At 43.0% G+C, this 16,999-nt stretch overlaps 1 protein-coding gene across 1 annotated transcript in view; it reads left to right on the top strand.

Annotated features, from left to right (window-relative positions):
* The window catches only part of LOC311221636 (neuronal acetylcholine receptor subunit alpha-7-like), a gene marked incomplete at both ends in the record, with an annotated part of 58,767 nt that extends 41,990 nt beyond the window's left edge, over positions 1-16,777 (top strand). Inside the window, 2 exons of the mRNA XM_084305732.1 lie at positions 11,098-11,207; positions 16,256-16,777. Of these exons, the coding sequence (XP_084161858.1) occupies positions 11,098-11,207; positions 16,256-16,777 (632 nt within the window). The remainder of the gene's footprint in view (positions 1-11,097; positions 11,208-16,255) is intronic.
* Positions 16,778-16,999: the final 222 nt, after the last annotated feature.

Raw genomic sequence — 16,999 nt, 5'->3', positions numbered from 1 at the left:
GGACTGCCTTGAGGCTGGTCAGACAGCCAGCAGATTCAGGTGCCTCTCCATCTTTCTTGGGCTGAGGAGGAAGAAACCCAGCAGAGCTGTGATGGCTAAATTGGATGGCAGAGGTAGAAGGATGGGTGGCAAGTAGTGATAAATGAAGGCACAGGTTTTCATGTTGTCTTTCTGTTGGATGCACATGTATCTGGCTGCAGAGCCTGAGTTACTACCAGCACCTGCTGAAGGAGAAGCTGATGACAGTCATCCTGTGGGCACAGGCAAAGCAGCCAGTAGTTGCTTTTTTCACTGGGACTAAGAGTGCAGTGAAGTCCTTTATCTCCTTATCCTCCTTTTGCTTAATTTGGACCTGGCTTTAAAAAGGAGAAAATGAGGCTGGAACTCTGCTGTTCTACAGGACCCAGCTAACAACACCTGCTGTATGGCTATTTGAGTCATTTCCATCCTGAAGTTGATTTGAGTGATCCAGACAGGTATTATTACTTTTATTTCCATAGGATCATCACTCTATCTTGATCTCACGAGGACTCAGTTTCTCTCCGATAAACTGGGTAAAGCATAGCTTCCTGACCTCATAGCAGGGTAGGAAAAATAAAACTGTTCTGGTTTGCAAAAGAAAGAAGTATGAACATGTCAGAAAAACTCAGAAATTGTTAAATTATCCTCTCCTGTGAGCTAAGGTCAATATTTGCATATAAATCATGACTAAGGTACACATTCCAGGCAGTTGAAATAAACAAAACATTCAACAATATATCTAAGTGCTGACAGAAGGTGCACTTCATCATTGTAAAATTAAAGCCTAGTATGAATTGTATCATAAAAATACCAAAATAGCATTTACTCAGACATCTCATTATCTAACTTCAAGGAGAAAAAAATTAGATCTGCCTGTGGAGAAGGAGGGTGACTATGCAACAGTCTGTTTCTCCAGGTAAATGTTGTCTCAGTTATATTAGGACCTCCCACACCTTTTCATCCTTTTTAGATCACAAAGACAGGGAGGTGATAAAGAGGTCTCTTCTCACAACTAGTATACTAAATTTGCCTCATTGGCTGCGCATATTGTTACAAGTTTTTCCTAATGCCTAAATAATTAGAGCATGTTAAATATATTGGAATCTCAAAGTTGTCATGTAGGTCAAATGCAGTCTGTTTCTTTCCTCTGTTCATTAGACAAATGTTGCATTGTGAAACATTATAATATAATTATGCTAACAAACAAATACTTTGTAAGGTGCTGGAGACTGACTTTGGGTATCCAGATGAGGGGTGCCTAAAACAATCCCATGGCTACTCTCATCTGATGCTCCCCTGTAACAGCCTAAAAGCAAACCAACCCTCCACATGGTGGGGTCCACTCAGGCATCATTGTCTGAAAGTCTGCCATCATCCGCCCTGCCCAGGACCCCAGAAAGGAGCACCTAGATGAGGACTGGCTGCTGCTCAAGGGAGGGATCCCCCCGGGCCTCCTGGATCCTCACCCCATGCCCACTCTGCCCCAGCACATGGCTGGCTCCTGTGAAGCCCCATGCAGCCTGTGCCATCTCCCAGGGCTGCCCTCTGGACCCCTGATGGGCTCTGCATGCCTAGGCCCAGGGCTGCCAATATCTCTGGCCTGAATTGCCTGCTGGCTCAGTCAGCCCTTCCTCCAAATAGTTCAGCCTTGTAGGTATTCACTTGTTTCCCCAGTCTGGGAGACCTCATCAGTCCCTACAACTACCCAAAAGGAGGTTGTAGCGAGGTGGGTGTTGGTCTCCTTTCTCGGGTGACAAGTGGTAGGACTCAAAGAAACAGCATCGAGTTGTGCCAGGGGAGGTTTAGTTTGGATGTCTGGAAGAATTTCTTCATGAAGGGGTGTTGAAGCATTGGAAAAGGGTGCCCAGTGAAGTGGTGGAGTCACCATCCCTGGAGATGTTTAAATGATATGAGCACAAAGCACTTGGGGACATGGTTTAGTAGTGGCAGTGTTAGGTTGATGTTATCAACCTAACTTGATCATCTTAAGGGTCTTGTCCAACCTAAATGACTCTATAAAGAGCACACCTTCTATCCTCTTCTCAAGGTCACTGACAGCTGAAAAAATCCATTGCTAGTCTACAGAAAAGCCACTGTTGCTGGTCTTTATGTGGGAAACCCCACGTGCTTTGGAAAATCTGCATTATATTCCTAGGATTTTTTTTTTTATTATTTTTATTTTTTAAACAGCTGTTCATTCACTGCTACCTGGACATGGCTGAACACTTCTGGCCTTCCCTAGTGTAAAAACACTAAACCCAAACATGCTGTACATCTTACTTTTCCCCACCAGCAGACCACAGCTTTAACTACTTAAATAATAGTAGGTAATAATGCTGGAAATTATCACGACTGCTGTTCAGAGTGTCTGTGTTGAGGAGACAAAGGAATGCTGCACTAATACAACACTTAGAATAGTACTAGCTTTTCAGGGTTGTTCTATTTGAAAGGAAATGTGGAAATTATAGCCTGATTCTTCTTAGCTGAGGCCACTTCCCTTGTGTCCTCAACTTATATTTACAGTGAATAAAGCACTAAATAGACACAGGGAGACAGGCAGGGCAAGACATTTGCTTTTTCCTACCTCTGCACGAAGCTGCTCCCTGGTTCCTTGGTGTGTGTGCCCTTTCTTTCTCTGCTTATAAAGCTGCTCTTACTTCGTCATGTTCAACTTCCCCTCACAATGGATGCCCTCTATACAGCCCTCTAAATGCTGTGTTAATACACATTAAAAACAAGAAGATTTATTTTCTGCAAAGAGGAAGCAGCAAATCTTGGCCTAGGGATAAGCAGCAGGCTGTTCAGCACTTCCCAACACCAGAATCCTGATGCTCCATGGCACTGCAGGGTTGTGTTTACTGGAACTTTCTTTCCCACAATGATTCAGTCTATTTCCCTGCCAAATGTTCTATCTGGGTAGTCTGGATGATGACATTTGGTCCCTGCTCTCTCCCAGCCTTCCTGGGGGTTTGCATTCATATCAGAAGCTAGTTACTCCTTGAATAGAAACACATCTGCTCCCATCCTTCTCCAGGAGAGCATCCATGTTTGGGGGAAAAAAAGTACTTCCAAAACACAATTTTCAGCAGCATGAGTACGTGCCAAGCAAGGCACAGAAACCATTCAAAAGTTGAATGCTGCCCTTCTGCAAAGTCATCTGTGATGCCAAAGAAAGAAGCCTGGGAACCAGAGCAAGGATGCCTCTGTTTCTGTTTAAAAAATTAACTACCCCTAGCAACAGAAACCAGCTCAGCCATTTGGATGAAGAGCATTTTAGTCCCAGGACATCTACAAACACAATGGTTTGGCCAGAGCCCAACACAAGTCAACTTTATACACAAGGCTTGTTTCGCTTCTGGGTCCTGGAGGTCCCTCCTGGCACTCAAAGCTCTGGAGTGTAGCTCCTTAAAAGACTTTCAGACCGCGTCCACACAGCAGCAGCTGTGTCCTAAACTTACCCTCCCTGGTGTAGCTTAATCATTCCTCATGGGCACTGTGTCTGGCTGCACACATGGTTTGACTTTTGATTTCTCTCTTTGGAAATATTTATGAAGAATCTGTGTAAGTAGAGAGACGGATGCCATTACTTCAGGAAGGAACATAAAGAAATGCAAAGTACTCCAGATGTGTTGCATGTCTGAAATGGCTGGTCTGAGTGTACTGATCCCTGGCTGAAATCCTAAAGCCTGTGTGGTACAGCTCACGTATACAACTGTTCTTTCTGCTTCTCAAAACCTATGCAGTTATGCATAGATTTGTCTCACACAATAAAAGCTGGTAATTTCAAAGGGATTTCATGCCCCTACCATTGCACCCAGCCTACTGCATTATATAAGAAGGGATATCTACATGGATGTGCATCCCACTGTGCTGATTTCCCAGTTCACTGACCACACTGAAATTAAGCAAATACGCTTATTTCAATTAGAGCTTTTGTACAAGCTTAGGTCCTATCCACTGAAAGTAAAGGCTTAGGTAATTCATCTGAGAACTACATTTGAGTCGTTCAGATGTAAACTGGGAGTGTCTTTTTTTTTTTTTTTTTTTTTTTTTTTTATCTCTACAAAGTTATTCAGGTAAACAGGGCTGGATAATCAAGTGCATTTTTGATAATATTTTATGACTATCTCTGAAGATAGGATCAGTTCCTTCCTCTGGCAATAGACATATGCCTGAATTCTCTTTTTTAAAGAGCTCTTTGCCTCCCTGCTCACAGTCTCTATATCTCTGGTCTGTTTCATTAAGCTGTGTTTCCCATTTGGAAGCAACCTTGTAATTAATGCTAGTAAATCATGCATTAAGAAGTCACTGAGGAACAAGTCCCCCTGTGTCAAGACTTATGGCAAGTTAGATTCCTGACTGTAACTGTGTCCCTTCATGACTCTCCTTTGAGTAGAGCCTCCTTAAGATGTCACAGCTGTTGACCATGCCTACACACATCCAGCAGTACCTGGTAAAGCTGTGACTAGAATCTCATTAATCTTGTGCTGCTGTAGGCATGTCTTCAAAAATTAGTGTCTCAGTTTAAGCTTCTGGTTTGGACTTGTAAACTCAACACCATAAAAATTTTTAGCTTCTAATGCAATGTTTAGTTACCACGAATACTAACCAGTCTTTCAGAAAGACAGATGTCTGCAATGTAGTGGAGAAACATACCCTAAAATGATCACTTTGCAATTAATCTGGTGGTTTACTCTCCTGTTGGTCCACAGCTCACAGCAGACCAGGAGTCCCTGAGGTCAGGTCCTGGGTGGCAGAGCAGGACAGTTATGCAGAGCACTCACAGCACTAGAGGCACTCACAGCAGGACAGCTTTAGCTTGAGTCCAAATCTGCAAGAAACTGTGAGACTGCTGCTCTCCCTCCAGCCTAGCCACTGCTCTGAGGATGTCAGATCAGGTTGCCCAAAAGCGAAATCCTCAGGTGAAATGTTCTGAAACCAGTCAGAGAACATCCTGTTGTGGAGAAGTCCTCAATCATGTCAGATTTTTTTCCCCCACAGCCAAATGTCTCCAAAACACTGCAAATCACTATTTCTATCTCCAGAATAACACAACCAAATTCGTGTTTTCTCTACAAGGATTCTTACACATGAAACACCTGAAAGATAACATGTGCAGAGCGCATTTGGAAGTGGACAGTGGGGCTTGTAAATGTAAGGAACTGTCACTTCCTACGATCAACCTCCACATGATGCCTGACACCTTGGCTGGATGTGTCAAATGCTGCACAAAACCCCTCAAGTTACCCTTGTCTCCAGACAGCATAACTGGATTTTCCTCTGTCTTCTTCATCTGCTTGCTTATTCTAAATCCACAGCACTTAAATTTGCAGCTCAGGGCTCTACTGTGCTGACCTGTTTTCAGCCTCCTCCGCTCCTTGCCGTTCATTATCTTGCCAATGTTATCTCAATACAAATCAGGGTTGTAAGCTGTGGGTAAGTATGTGTGCAGCAGATGCTTAGGGTGATTTCTTGCAGTTAGTCATACAGCAAATGAGACTGCAAATTGCTAAGACAAGGAAGCAGTGTGGTGCTTTGCCACCTCCAGGAGTTACAGATTGTTTAAGCTATGAGCATAAAATGTTATTAATGGTACTGACTAGAGAGAGAAAATGAGATTAATCTATTGCATCTTCTCTTACCTGCCTGCATGTCTTCAGCTGCTGCCCTTTCATTTTTCTCTGTCTCTTTCCAGTTTTGTGGAATACTTTTCTCCTTCCCTTTTCATGGTCCTTCCTGGTGACCTGCTGATGCCAGGTCTCCTCCCAACCTCTTCCACCCTACAGAAATTCTTATTTGCAGCAGTTTTTTATGGTGATCAATGGTGCTTTGCAGAAATCCATGAGTCTTGGATGCACATTGTTTAAAAGAGAAAAAAAAAAAAAAAAAAAAAAAAAAAAAGAAAGAACAGTTTTATTCCTCAAACACTTGCTTCTATTATTCAGCAGCACGTGGGAGGAAAAAGACATAGAAAATCCATGCCCTCTACAAATACCATAATCAGAAGGTCAAGATGGGGTCTAATCCTGAAGTCTCTCAGTCCTTTAATACATTTCATGTTTGTGAGGCACCAGTAACAATTTTTTTTTGCCTTCTACTGCCAGTGAGACCTAATGGATTAACACAAGGTGTCCCAGCTACAGCAAATGGTAACGATAGACAACTTTTTCTTGCTCTTGTCATCTTCCTTGTCTCTTTACTGTCCGTGTGCAACAGTAAGTCAGGCAGCAAGGCAGTCGGTCCTCCACCTTCTGATTTCCCTTGTCTCCAAGAAGCTCTGCCCATGTACAGCCATCACCTGCTGCAGACTGCGACAGTCCAGACCTGCACCAGTCCTGCTCCATGACATAAGGAGGACGGCTGGAAGTCCTTGTGTTGGCATCTGGGGTTTCCTGCACCCTCCACAGGTGTCAGTTTATTAACCTGGAGCCATTCCAGAGGGAAGAGCAGCGTGTATCTCATTCTGTGCATACTTTCTGGGATTTTTCTGCCATTTTGTGAGAGTTCACCAGAAGTGCTCAGTGCTAAATGATTGAAATGACCTGACTTACAGAAGCTCTGAACCAGTCCTGCACTTCAGATGCACAAACTGGTGCTTGCAGCAAAGAAGGAATATGAACAGGAAAGGCAGTGGCAGGTATCCAACCTCATCATTGTAAATACTTGATCATGACACTCTTTTTTTGTTCCCCCTCTTCCATAGTAACAGCAAGACTGTAACTGGCCACAATGGAGAAGCTCTGCCTTTCCTATGATTAGTTGTGTTAATAAATCTGGGTAATATACTGCTTTCTGAATCAGTGTTCAGTGATAAAATCAACAAAGTGAAGCATCCATCTGGAATCATTTCACCCCTCAGGGTTTCTGTTTTATTTACCCTGCTCCTAATCAGCCCTTAAACTTAATCCAGTTCCACTCAAGCAGCAGATCCAAATAATTTCTGAAATAATCCTAAGGTGCTTTCCTGACATCAAATAAGGGCACAGAGGGTCCATAAATCATGCTGGAAGCTCCTTGAGTTATGAATTGCAAGTCAGTGCCATCCTTTTGATATAGGCAATGTCAGAGGATGTCTGTAAGAACAAATAGCTGTTGTCACTGATATTTTAGAGAGCTTCTGGGTCTCTGTGGCTATATTAGATCTGTATTTGCTATGACAGCAGCACCTGATCTTCTTCTGACTGTGCTGAGACAGAGGCTGACAACTCCCAGATGTTAGAACAGCTGTCCAGGTAGCGTGTTACATCACGCCTCCTTTGGCAAAGGGAATAATATCAGCTGTAGGAGAGCAAATATTTCATGCTTGGAAGACATCAGCCAACAATCTTAAACAGCTTTCCTTTTCACACGTAATTGCTAAAGAGAGTGGCATGCAGCTCTGAAATCAATGGAGAGCATCTAGCAGGCGTTGGTATTCCTGGGCGATGTCGCTGTATAAGGCAGGTATCTGGTGGGACTGGAAATGCAGATCTCTCCCTTTCCTGGACTGTGGCAGCTGTCCAGGGCAGGGAGTGTAGACGAAGCAGTTGCCTTCTAGAACGGGTCAGTCATTTCCCAGATGTGCCTCAGAGCAGCTGACGCACAGCACTTGGTCCCGTGCTCTTGCTAATGCACCCTGGTCTGGGGTTGCTCTTTGTTCATCCAAGGGCTGACACTACCCACTGGAAGGTGATTTGTTAAAGCCCCTAGCATGACCCATTTTTATGAGGGAAGATCTCAGTAAGCAGGAGCTCTTAAGAAGGATACAGAGAGATGCTTAGTGAGAGAGATTGAGCACTTCCCTTCTGCTGTTTCAGTGAGAAGGGATGAGCTTTTGTGAAATCAGATTCAGATTTAGTCCTGCCAACAGGCACACACGAGGGTAGGGCTTGGTGAAAGCAGCAGCTTCAAAGCCCTAAGCCCGTAAGTGTCACTTGTTTCCTGTGCCGCATTTCATGGGAGAGCATCTCTGTTTTGGTGGCAGTGTTCAGCAACATCAGTGGTGCCCCAGGACTAGAGTTCACTAATTTGGGCTCATTTGGGCCAAGTGTGGGGCAGCTGCAGCCTGCTCCTCTCCTCATAGGGTGGCTTAAGAAAAGTGAGAAAGTCACAGTCAAAACAGAGGGCGTGCTAGGTGTGAAATGGGACATCAGTCCTTGTTGCTTTCACCAGGTGATGGGGTTGATCCATCTGTTGTGACGGCTAAAACCTGCCAGGGGCAGAGATGCCAAGTCAGCAGGCTGGAGAATTCTCAAACCATTAAGCAATGATTTTGGGGAGGTGCATGGGAGATGGCATGGGAGTCTTACTCACCAGTTTTCCTGACTATTGCAGAAGGACCACATTTTTCAGCAGGGAAATAGAAGGCTGTAAGATCAAACCCTGGAAGGGAAGATCAGGAAATGCTGAGTGGGTACACATGTTTTTACCAAGTCAGCATCTGTTTGCCTTGCAGAATTTAACACTGAGTCCTGGGGTCTTTCCTTCCCTTCCACGTGAACTGTCACTGAACCCAGGCCCAGCTTGGTCTTGGTCATCTCTACCTGCATCTATGTCCCAGTACAAGATTTGGATTGTAGTTGAAATCTTATTTTGATCAAAGATAGATGTGGGGATCTAGCAATTTCTTTGTGAACAATGACTCTTAGGTCTACCTTGCCTTGCCACAGAAGAGCAGGAGACATCATTTATCATGTTGCATACTGGAGCTGTGAAAGGCTAACATGCAAAGCGTGCCACCCACTGCTACTTCCTTCCACCTCTTTCACTGCTGGTTCTTTCGGGCTGGCAAAATTCAAGTCTGGGCTTCTCCATGGATTTGGGGCTTTCTTCCCCTGAGATAAACTCAGCACCTGGGGTGCATGGGTTTACCCATGCCAATTTTGCCAATTTTCATCTCACAGATTCTCTTGTGACTTTTCATTGCCTGACCCTGGTAACTGGGCTGAAGTACAATTCCCTATTCCCTCCATCTTTACTTTCCAACTGAAAACTTAACTGTGCCTTGAATTGAACCTACCTGACAAATACTGGATGGTGCTCACCCAGCCATTTCTTATCTATTTTCTTTTGTCTATCATTAGGCAGAAGCAAAAAACATCTTTCTTTATGGCTCCACGGGTCCCCTACAATTCCCAATCTGTTCCTGAAAAAACAGCTTTCCTTGTTTACTAGTAGATATCTACAGCAAGTTCCTGACCTCAGTTGCTGGGTTTACAGCACACAAAGTTAAGACTGATTTCCTATCCTAATCATTGGCTTGAACCTTGATAGTGTCAGGTAATACCAAGTACTTTTCAAATTCAACAGGGCAGGTAATTTTGTAAGATTCTGTGAAAAAAATCCAAGCCAAAGCCCTTTAAGTGGATCACTTCAGGCCACACAGTCTTATTGAAGGCACCAAATTTTATGGAATTTACTGTAGTATTTAGTGATTTATGGCAGTAATTAAAACAGTGATACCAACACTTCTCTTGTAAGGGGCAAGCTGGAATCAAATCAAACATCTCCTTTCAACCCCGAGTTTGGGGTCTTTCATGCTGAAGGCTCGTAGTCTTCCTCTCCCCCTTTCTACTTACTTGGAACCATGCCAAGTTTATAGAACATTCTCTTCAAGTCTTGTCTCCCGCCATCCTTCAGCTTCTTTCTCCTTCCTCTTTATCTCTCGGCCCCCCCTAACCAGATACCAAAGATCCGCATAGTATCCCATGACAGTCACTAGTTGTTATCAGTTGTTCTGAAACTCCCAGACATCAAACACAAACAGCTTTCTTATTTGACGCTTCACGAGTAATTAAAACATTCTTCCCCAGTCATTCACAGACACATCTATAGCAGTGTTAAGTTAATCTCGAAGAAGACAGGAAAAAAAAAAAACCTGTAACTGTTAGAAATAGAAGTCCGGAATAACAAAAGCAAACAGGTTCATAAATTTAAGGAGTATTTTCTTAAGACTTGATAAATTGACTAGAATGAGGGGGAGACTGGGACACACTGCATCTGTGGTTCAAGAATTAAATTGCCAGTGCAGGGCCCAGAGGCAGACAGGATTCAAATGGAATTGTTCTTTATGGACACAAATTGTTAAAACATTCCTCACACTGTTCTTCTGCCTGGCTGTAGGGTCTGTTCTCTTATGAGTAGGTGCAGCAAAGACCTCTCAATTCACCTCACTCTCAGGAGCATTCAGCTGTGAAATTCATCTTGTCTCAGAAACCCACAACTGCCTCTTGAAGCAATAGCAGCGTTGGTTTCAGAAAGGTTTCAGAACCTCATTATTATGAACGAGATTTTTTTTTTATTTGTTTTTCCTGCTGAGGCAGTGGGATGCAGCATTAAGAAATTGAGATAGAAAAACTTGCCTCGGAGTCTTAATTAGATTCTAATTTTTTTTCTGCAAGCTGCAGGAGGGAGGGCTGATGATGGAAGGAGGCTGCAGCCTGTGGTGGTGGTGTCACATTCTCTCCCACATCTCTCCCTGTCACCCAGCTATAATGGTCCCTGGTGTTTTGACACAGATGCCTTCAAATGTCATTAGCCCTGTGGATAATTCTTCTGTATGCTCTGGTGCATCAACCCCACTGCTGGAATGAGGAGGCTCTACTGACACTGAGGTGACTCAGTTTCAGGTCCCAGTTCTGGCTTTCAAGATCTTTTCTTTCCTGCATGGAAGGTTTAAATTTAGCACTTAGAAGGTGGCCCTAAGGGTTGAGGAGGATGTTGAAAAAATGCACCTAACCCCTTGTGAGCAATGATGGCATGAAGGTGTTCTGGTCAGCTCTGCAGGCACCTTGCTGTCCTGGCAGCAGACAGGGAGCAGGTCCCTGGCATAGAGCTGTACATTCCTCTCTGGGAACAAAAACTCACCAACACAAGCCTTTCACTGGTTCTGGCCTTTCTTGGTGGAGAGGGGGGAACTGAGCAGGTAGACTGAAAACCTCAGAGGCCTCAGATGCTCCAATGTTGAAGATCAGAGAAGAGGGTGTTTGGATAAGATGCAGTGCTTCTCAAATGTAGCTCTCAGGGCCTGGGCAAGGAATAATTTTTTATTTTATTTTATTTTTTTTCCTCCTAACCAAATCCTCCTTCTACTTGCAGCTCAGTATTTCGCTAGCATCATGGTCATCGTTGGTCTGTCTGTGGTTGTAACGGTGCTGGTTCTGCAGTTTCACCATCATGACCCACAAGCCGGAAAGATGCCCAGATGGGTAAGTACCTCTGGTGGTAAATATTCAACAACCTACTGATGGAAAAATTTAAATGTTGTGGCAAACTGATGAGGGGCAGACGTTGTTCCTCATTAACCCTAAGTGTCAATATGGACACTGTTTTACACTGTTACTTTTGCTGTTGGGGTGGAAGAACAAACATACTAAATTGGGGTTTCCATTAAAAATAGCATCTGTTATTTATTTATTTATTTATTTTTAATTTAAACTTTAAACAGGGGTAGGTAAGAGTAATCTCTCTCAGCACCTGCTTTGTAAGCACCAACCCCATGGGCAGCACCTTTGATTTCTTATGCAGCAGACACCAATAAAATGTGGCATTACAAAGCACCAGCAAACACTGACTGGTCTCTGCTGGGCAGTTTGTCTGCTCTGCTCCCTCACAGATTCTCACTGAATTTAACATCAGAGCTGTAATCCCCCAGAACAAAGGCAGGAGGTGAGGCCAATTTGCTTATCTTCTCTTGCAACTGCCCCAGTTACGAGCTGGCTCCCAGAGCTGCTGGAAAACCAGGAACACCAACAACTCATTACTGAACACAGAGCACAGCGATGCTTCTCACAGCTTGGATATGGCTCCTAATGCACCATCAGCAAAAACAGAAAGGTTGGGCTCACTCTGGCATCAAGGAGATCCCTGGACATCACTGGCTCAGTTATCTGCCCTTTGCTGAAGCATGTCTACTGCTCCAAGTGGAAAATTAATTCTGTCTGTTTCCATCTGATCACTTCTCAGTTCAGCTCACATGTGGACCCTCTTTTCTCTGCAGCAGAAGACTCTGTTTTCCCACTGAGGTCTGGCACCTGTCCCAGATGCCTTTCAGGAGGAATGACTTTATTTTAGATTTTCCAGTTAAAACAAAAGTATGTTGTTTTTTTTTCCTCTCTCATTTCCCTTAGAATAGGTTTCAGAATAAGAAGGTTATGCTTTGCTATTGCAAAAAGAAAAGCAATGAAGGCATAAGCAGATACAAATAGTCATCTGCCTACCTTGGTTTTGCAGACGTCTGCTCCTACAGCATCCTTTAGTACCTCATTCACCACATTTGTCATGCTAGACAATTATCCTGACACAATGTTAAATGTCATAAGCCTACCAATGTCAGCCTGAGAACAGAAATGTTTTCTAATTTGACTTCTCTAAAAATAAACTGCAGCATCAGTGCAAATTAAAAAATAAATAAATGAAAGAAAGTCCAAGAGTAATAAGTCTACTAATAATTATTTCTTAAGGTGCCATATCTTTGAAGATCATTTTACTTTCAAGACACCAGAGCATGTTAATTGTGGATAAACCTCCATGCAAGCAAGACTTGAGGGCAAAAATTTGGGTAAACATGCTTCAGATACCTGTCTAGACAGAGTATGTAGCAGCTTAACAGCTCCCACGAGCAATTTTATTATTCCTCTTGCTTTTTGAGGAGCCTGGACAAAATGGCTCATATTAAATATGCTCACAAGGCCTTCCAAGTCAGCTCTTTCTCTCTTTCACAGAATGGCAGGAGATCCTCTCAGGCCTCCTCAGTTATTTTGCTGCGGAAACTGTCATATGGTGCTCAGATTTTGGAGGAAATGATGATTCAGGACTCTTCTGGGAGGTTCTCATGAGAGAGCACAAACCTTAGAGAACAGTGCTGCAAAGTCCCACGGCAACCTCCTGTGCTAACACAGCTGATGAAGACGGGAGCTTCTGTTAATTTGGCCAGTTTGGGCATTAGGCCTGGCCATTTTGGCATTAGACCTAACCAGACTCTTGAAACCAGTCTGGGAATACAGGGGCTGGGATGTGAGAAGAGAGGGAATGGAGGACTCTGGATCTATGTTTTGAAGCATGTTGTGTGGGACTCATGAGCCCACCAGAGACCTGCTGCTAAGCTTTGTGACTACCACCTGGTCTGTGCCTGACAACATCTGGACCAAAGGATGAAAGAATCAAAACTGCAGATAAAAGAAGACCTGGTTGAGTAGTTTGGGGTCTTGCCACAGAGCTGCTGAGGTCCACCCTCTCATCTGGAAACACTGAGTATAAAGAATTAACACTCCTGATGAACATGATTCAGTGCCCTGACTGCTGAACTGGTGAACTGGCATGCATTAAAACAAACAAACAAACAAACAAACAAACAAACCAACCAACCAAACAAACAAACAAAATAAAAACAATAAAACCAACCAAACAAAAAACAATTATGAAGCAAAAACTCTTTAATGGACCGCTGCAAAGAGCAGATGATAAGACTATGAAATATGCAGAACAGGCAAGTTGACAGGGCTAAGGGATCTCAAGAGAAAAAAAAATGCCAGGTATGCGGGGAAGAGCCTAATTCCACAAAATTGGGCATTAGTCCTCTGCAATACATGCCCAAGTCTCAGTTACTAGGATTCATGGCACATTCTCCATTTTTCATTTTTTCCTGTCCCCCCTCTTTCAAGGCATGTTACATTTTTCTGTCCCAGACAGCGTTACAGACTTTTGCTCAGTGAAAAAAATGGGATATAATACATCTGTCTGCAGAAAGTAGGAAATACTGGTTTTTTTCCTCTGCAATTCCAGTTTCATCAGATTCCCCTACCAGCTACTTTCTCCCCACACTCTCCTCCTCCTCACAAAGCCAGACACCAGTGTACTGCAGAGCTCTCGCCCTAGTTGACTGGATAACATTACACAATTATTTTCACCTCCTGCTCCGATGCAATTAGTGCTGGGGTAAGTTCCAGGGGAAGGCACTGGGTTTGTGTGGAAGCAGCGTCAAACCTAGAGGGGATAGCCAACTGCACTGCTGAAACATCTGCTTTCTAAACTTTTCACAACTGAGCAGTTTCTTTTCCCTGCCTGTCTCTCAAGGGCTTGGTGTTTGGCCTTTGGGCCAGAGGAGGGAGGAGATATGAGTGTTAGTTTTTAAGCTCTCTGCAAGTTCTTGCTTTTTCCCTTACTCCACAGTTGAGAATTGTGCCATTCTGTCTATTAATCTTAGATGATTTACTAGAGCCTGCATCTTTCCGAGAGAGAAGCTTAAATCCGAGGTGTTCAGTCATGGTATTTGCTGGTTACTCAGCTCAGAAGTGGGATCTCATGGCAACGTGGCACTTTTTAAAACATCTGCTGAAATAGCGTGAGGCAAAGTCCAGCTTGCTGACAATCTGAGAGTGGATAATATCAAGTGTGAGGTTCAGCTCCACCAACCCACCTCTGCTGGCAAGCAAAACGATTGGATAGGTGAGAGGTATAGGACAGATAGCACAGAGAGCAGAAAGGGTGTGGTGGTGGCAAGGTCGCAACAGTGGCAGGCTGCTAACTTCTGAAGGTGGCATACCTGTGCCATTCCTCCACAGACACCCATAAATGACAGTGCAGATGAGAATGTAGGCTCATACCATCAAATCCTGGCTGTTTTCTGACAGCTCCTGTGCTGTGTCTGTCTCCTGAGTTAATTGGCATGACAGACCATTTTGATGCCTGAGCATCTCTGTTTTCAAAGAAATATTGCATTTTGAAGTTCAAGCAAATTAAAAGCTGTGTTGCTTTCTTGCACATATTTATTTTTCTATGGGAAATGGGCTTGGCTATATCTATAAATCTAATTTCCCTAGGGAGCAAACACTTTGTCTTGAAAGGAAAAGTAACATTCACATAGAAAAAAGCTTTTTACCTCATGTCTCCTTCCAGAGCTAAGAGACTTATTAACATTTTCAAATAAGAAAGCTTGCCTGGTGCAGTATTCTGGAATTTCATGGTACTGAAGAAAATATTTGTCTTTCTCCCCCTTGCCACAAACACTGTTAAAATACTGTTAGTAATTAAGACCTTATTTATTCAATGATGTTTCATTTTCTGTCTAAAGGCTGTCAGAGGACATTATAATTAAGTAAGTTCAATTAAATTGAGGATGGATTTTTTTAAGCTGCTACATTACAGTTTTCTGTTTGTCTGTGCTGACCACGGAGGAAATAAATGAAACAGTTAAAGCCCTTGGGAAAAAACAAAAACAAAAACAAAAACAAAAACAAACAAACAAACAAAAAAACAACAGTAATTTGAAACACAGGAAATATTCTTCATGATGAAGAGTAAATGATTCATTAATAGGAGAGAAGCAGGAAGGATCACAGAAAACAGTACGAGACTGCAAACCACAAGAACACTTACTGTAGAATTTCAAAGTTGTGTAACCATCTTCCACTTTCTATTGCTTGGGGGTTTTATTAGTATTATTCCCAACTGTGGTAATTAATGCTTTCTCCTTTCTGAAATTATGCTTGTCATTACAGCAGCAACTTGACATGCTTGCTGCAATTTCCGCATCCCTGTATCTTCACTGTGCAAAACGTAGGAGACAACTCAGCCTCTATCTAAAACAACCACAGTGGCAGAGGGTGGTGCTGAGCTATGTGTGGCTGACATGACTGCAACTAGAAATGCAGAAAGAGTCCTGTTCTTCCCAAAAACAGTGGTCACTTTTGTTTTTTCCCAAACAGCAGATTATTGGACTTGCAGCCAGAATGACAAAGTCATTACAGAGGTCCTCTCTCTCCCTGGAGTAACTCATGAGCACCATGCAAATGTCCATTTTGTATACATACTGCTTGCAGGACTTCACAATTACAAGATCTACTGATTTAGTTCACAACAAATGATGTCGAATACAGGAATTATAGGAGGCTCAGATTTCAGGCAGGACACCAGAAGATCGTTTCATAAGGAAAAAGAGATGGATGCACTCTCCGCATTTGTCTCAACTGATGACCTTTACAAGAAATGTACACTCCACAGTCTGCCATGTGCAGGTTAGAGTATTCTCACAATGCTTCAAGCAATTGTACACATGATTATGGGGAGACAACAGCAGCCAACAAAAGCATTAGGACTTGAACTGCCCAGTCTAACTTATTTTCTGTTTTTCTTTAGAAACAGCAGCCAGTCATTCTAGCAGAACATACAGACTGACTATAACAGTCACTGAGTGTTTCAAAACCTGTTAAATTGCACTAAATTTCCATTTATTTATATCATGACCACTTTCTTTCAGGTCCGTGTCATTCTGCTGAATTGGTGTGCGTGGTTTTTACGTATGAAAAAACCTGGAGAAAACCTAAAGCCCCTCTCTTGCAAATATAGCTACCCCAAGCACCATCCAAGCATGAAGAACGTGGAGATGAACACCCTGCCTGGGCACCAGTCCAGCAATGGCAACATGATCTACAGCTACCATGCAATGGAGAATCCATGCTGCCCCCAGAACAATGACCTCGGTAGCAAGAGTGGAAAGATCTCTTGCCCCTTGCCAGAAGACAATGAGCTTGTTCAAAAGAAAGCTTTAATGGATACTATCCCAGTGATTGTGAAGATCCTGGAGGAAGTTCAGTTCATAGCAACACGCTTCAGGAAGCAAGACGAGGGTGAAGAAATCTGCAGCGAGTGGAAGTTTGCAGCTGCAGTTATAGACAGATTATGCCTGGTTGCATTTACCCTTTTTGCCATCATTTGCACATTTACAATACTCATGTCTGCTCCAAACTTCATAGAAGCTGTTTCAAAGGATTTTACATAAGGATTTCAAAGATAAACACAAAGAGCAGAAAGGTAACTTAAAAGTGAATATTACCAGTAATTCTGCTAAGTAATTTAACTCAAAAGAGAGAAGTGTACTTTTATGTGCTAACATACACTGATGGGGATAAAATTAATTTTAGGAGATAATTATTACTGATGTTAGTAATTGTAGCTACTGAATAGTATACATATTGAGCTCTGTTACTTATTTCCTAGACTA

Source organism: Netta rufina, assembly GCF_964035555.1.
Source record: "Netta rufina genome assembly, chromosome: Z".
Lineage (NCBI taxonomy): Eukaryota > Metazoa > Chordata > Aves > Anseriformes > Anatidae > Netta > Netta rufina.
This window is presented reverse-complemented; position numbering and strand designations above follow the sequence as displayed.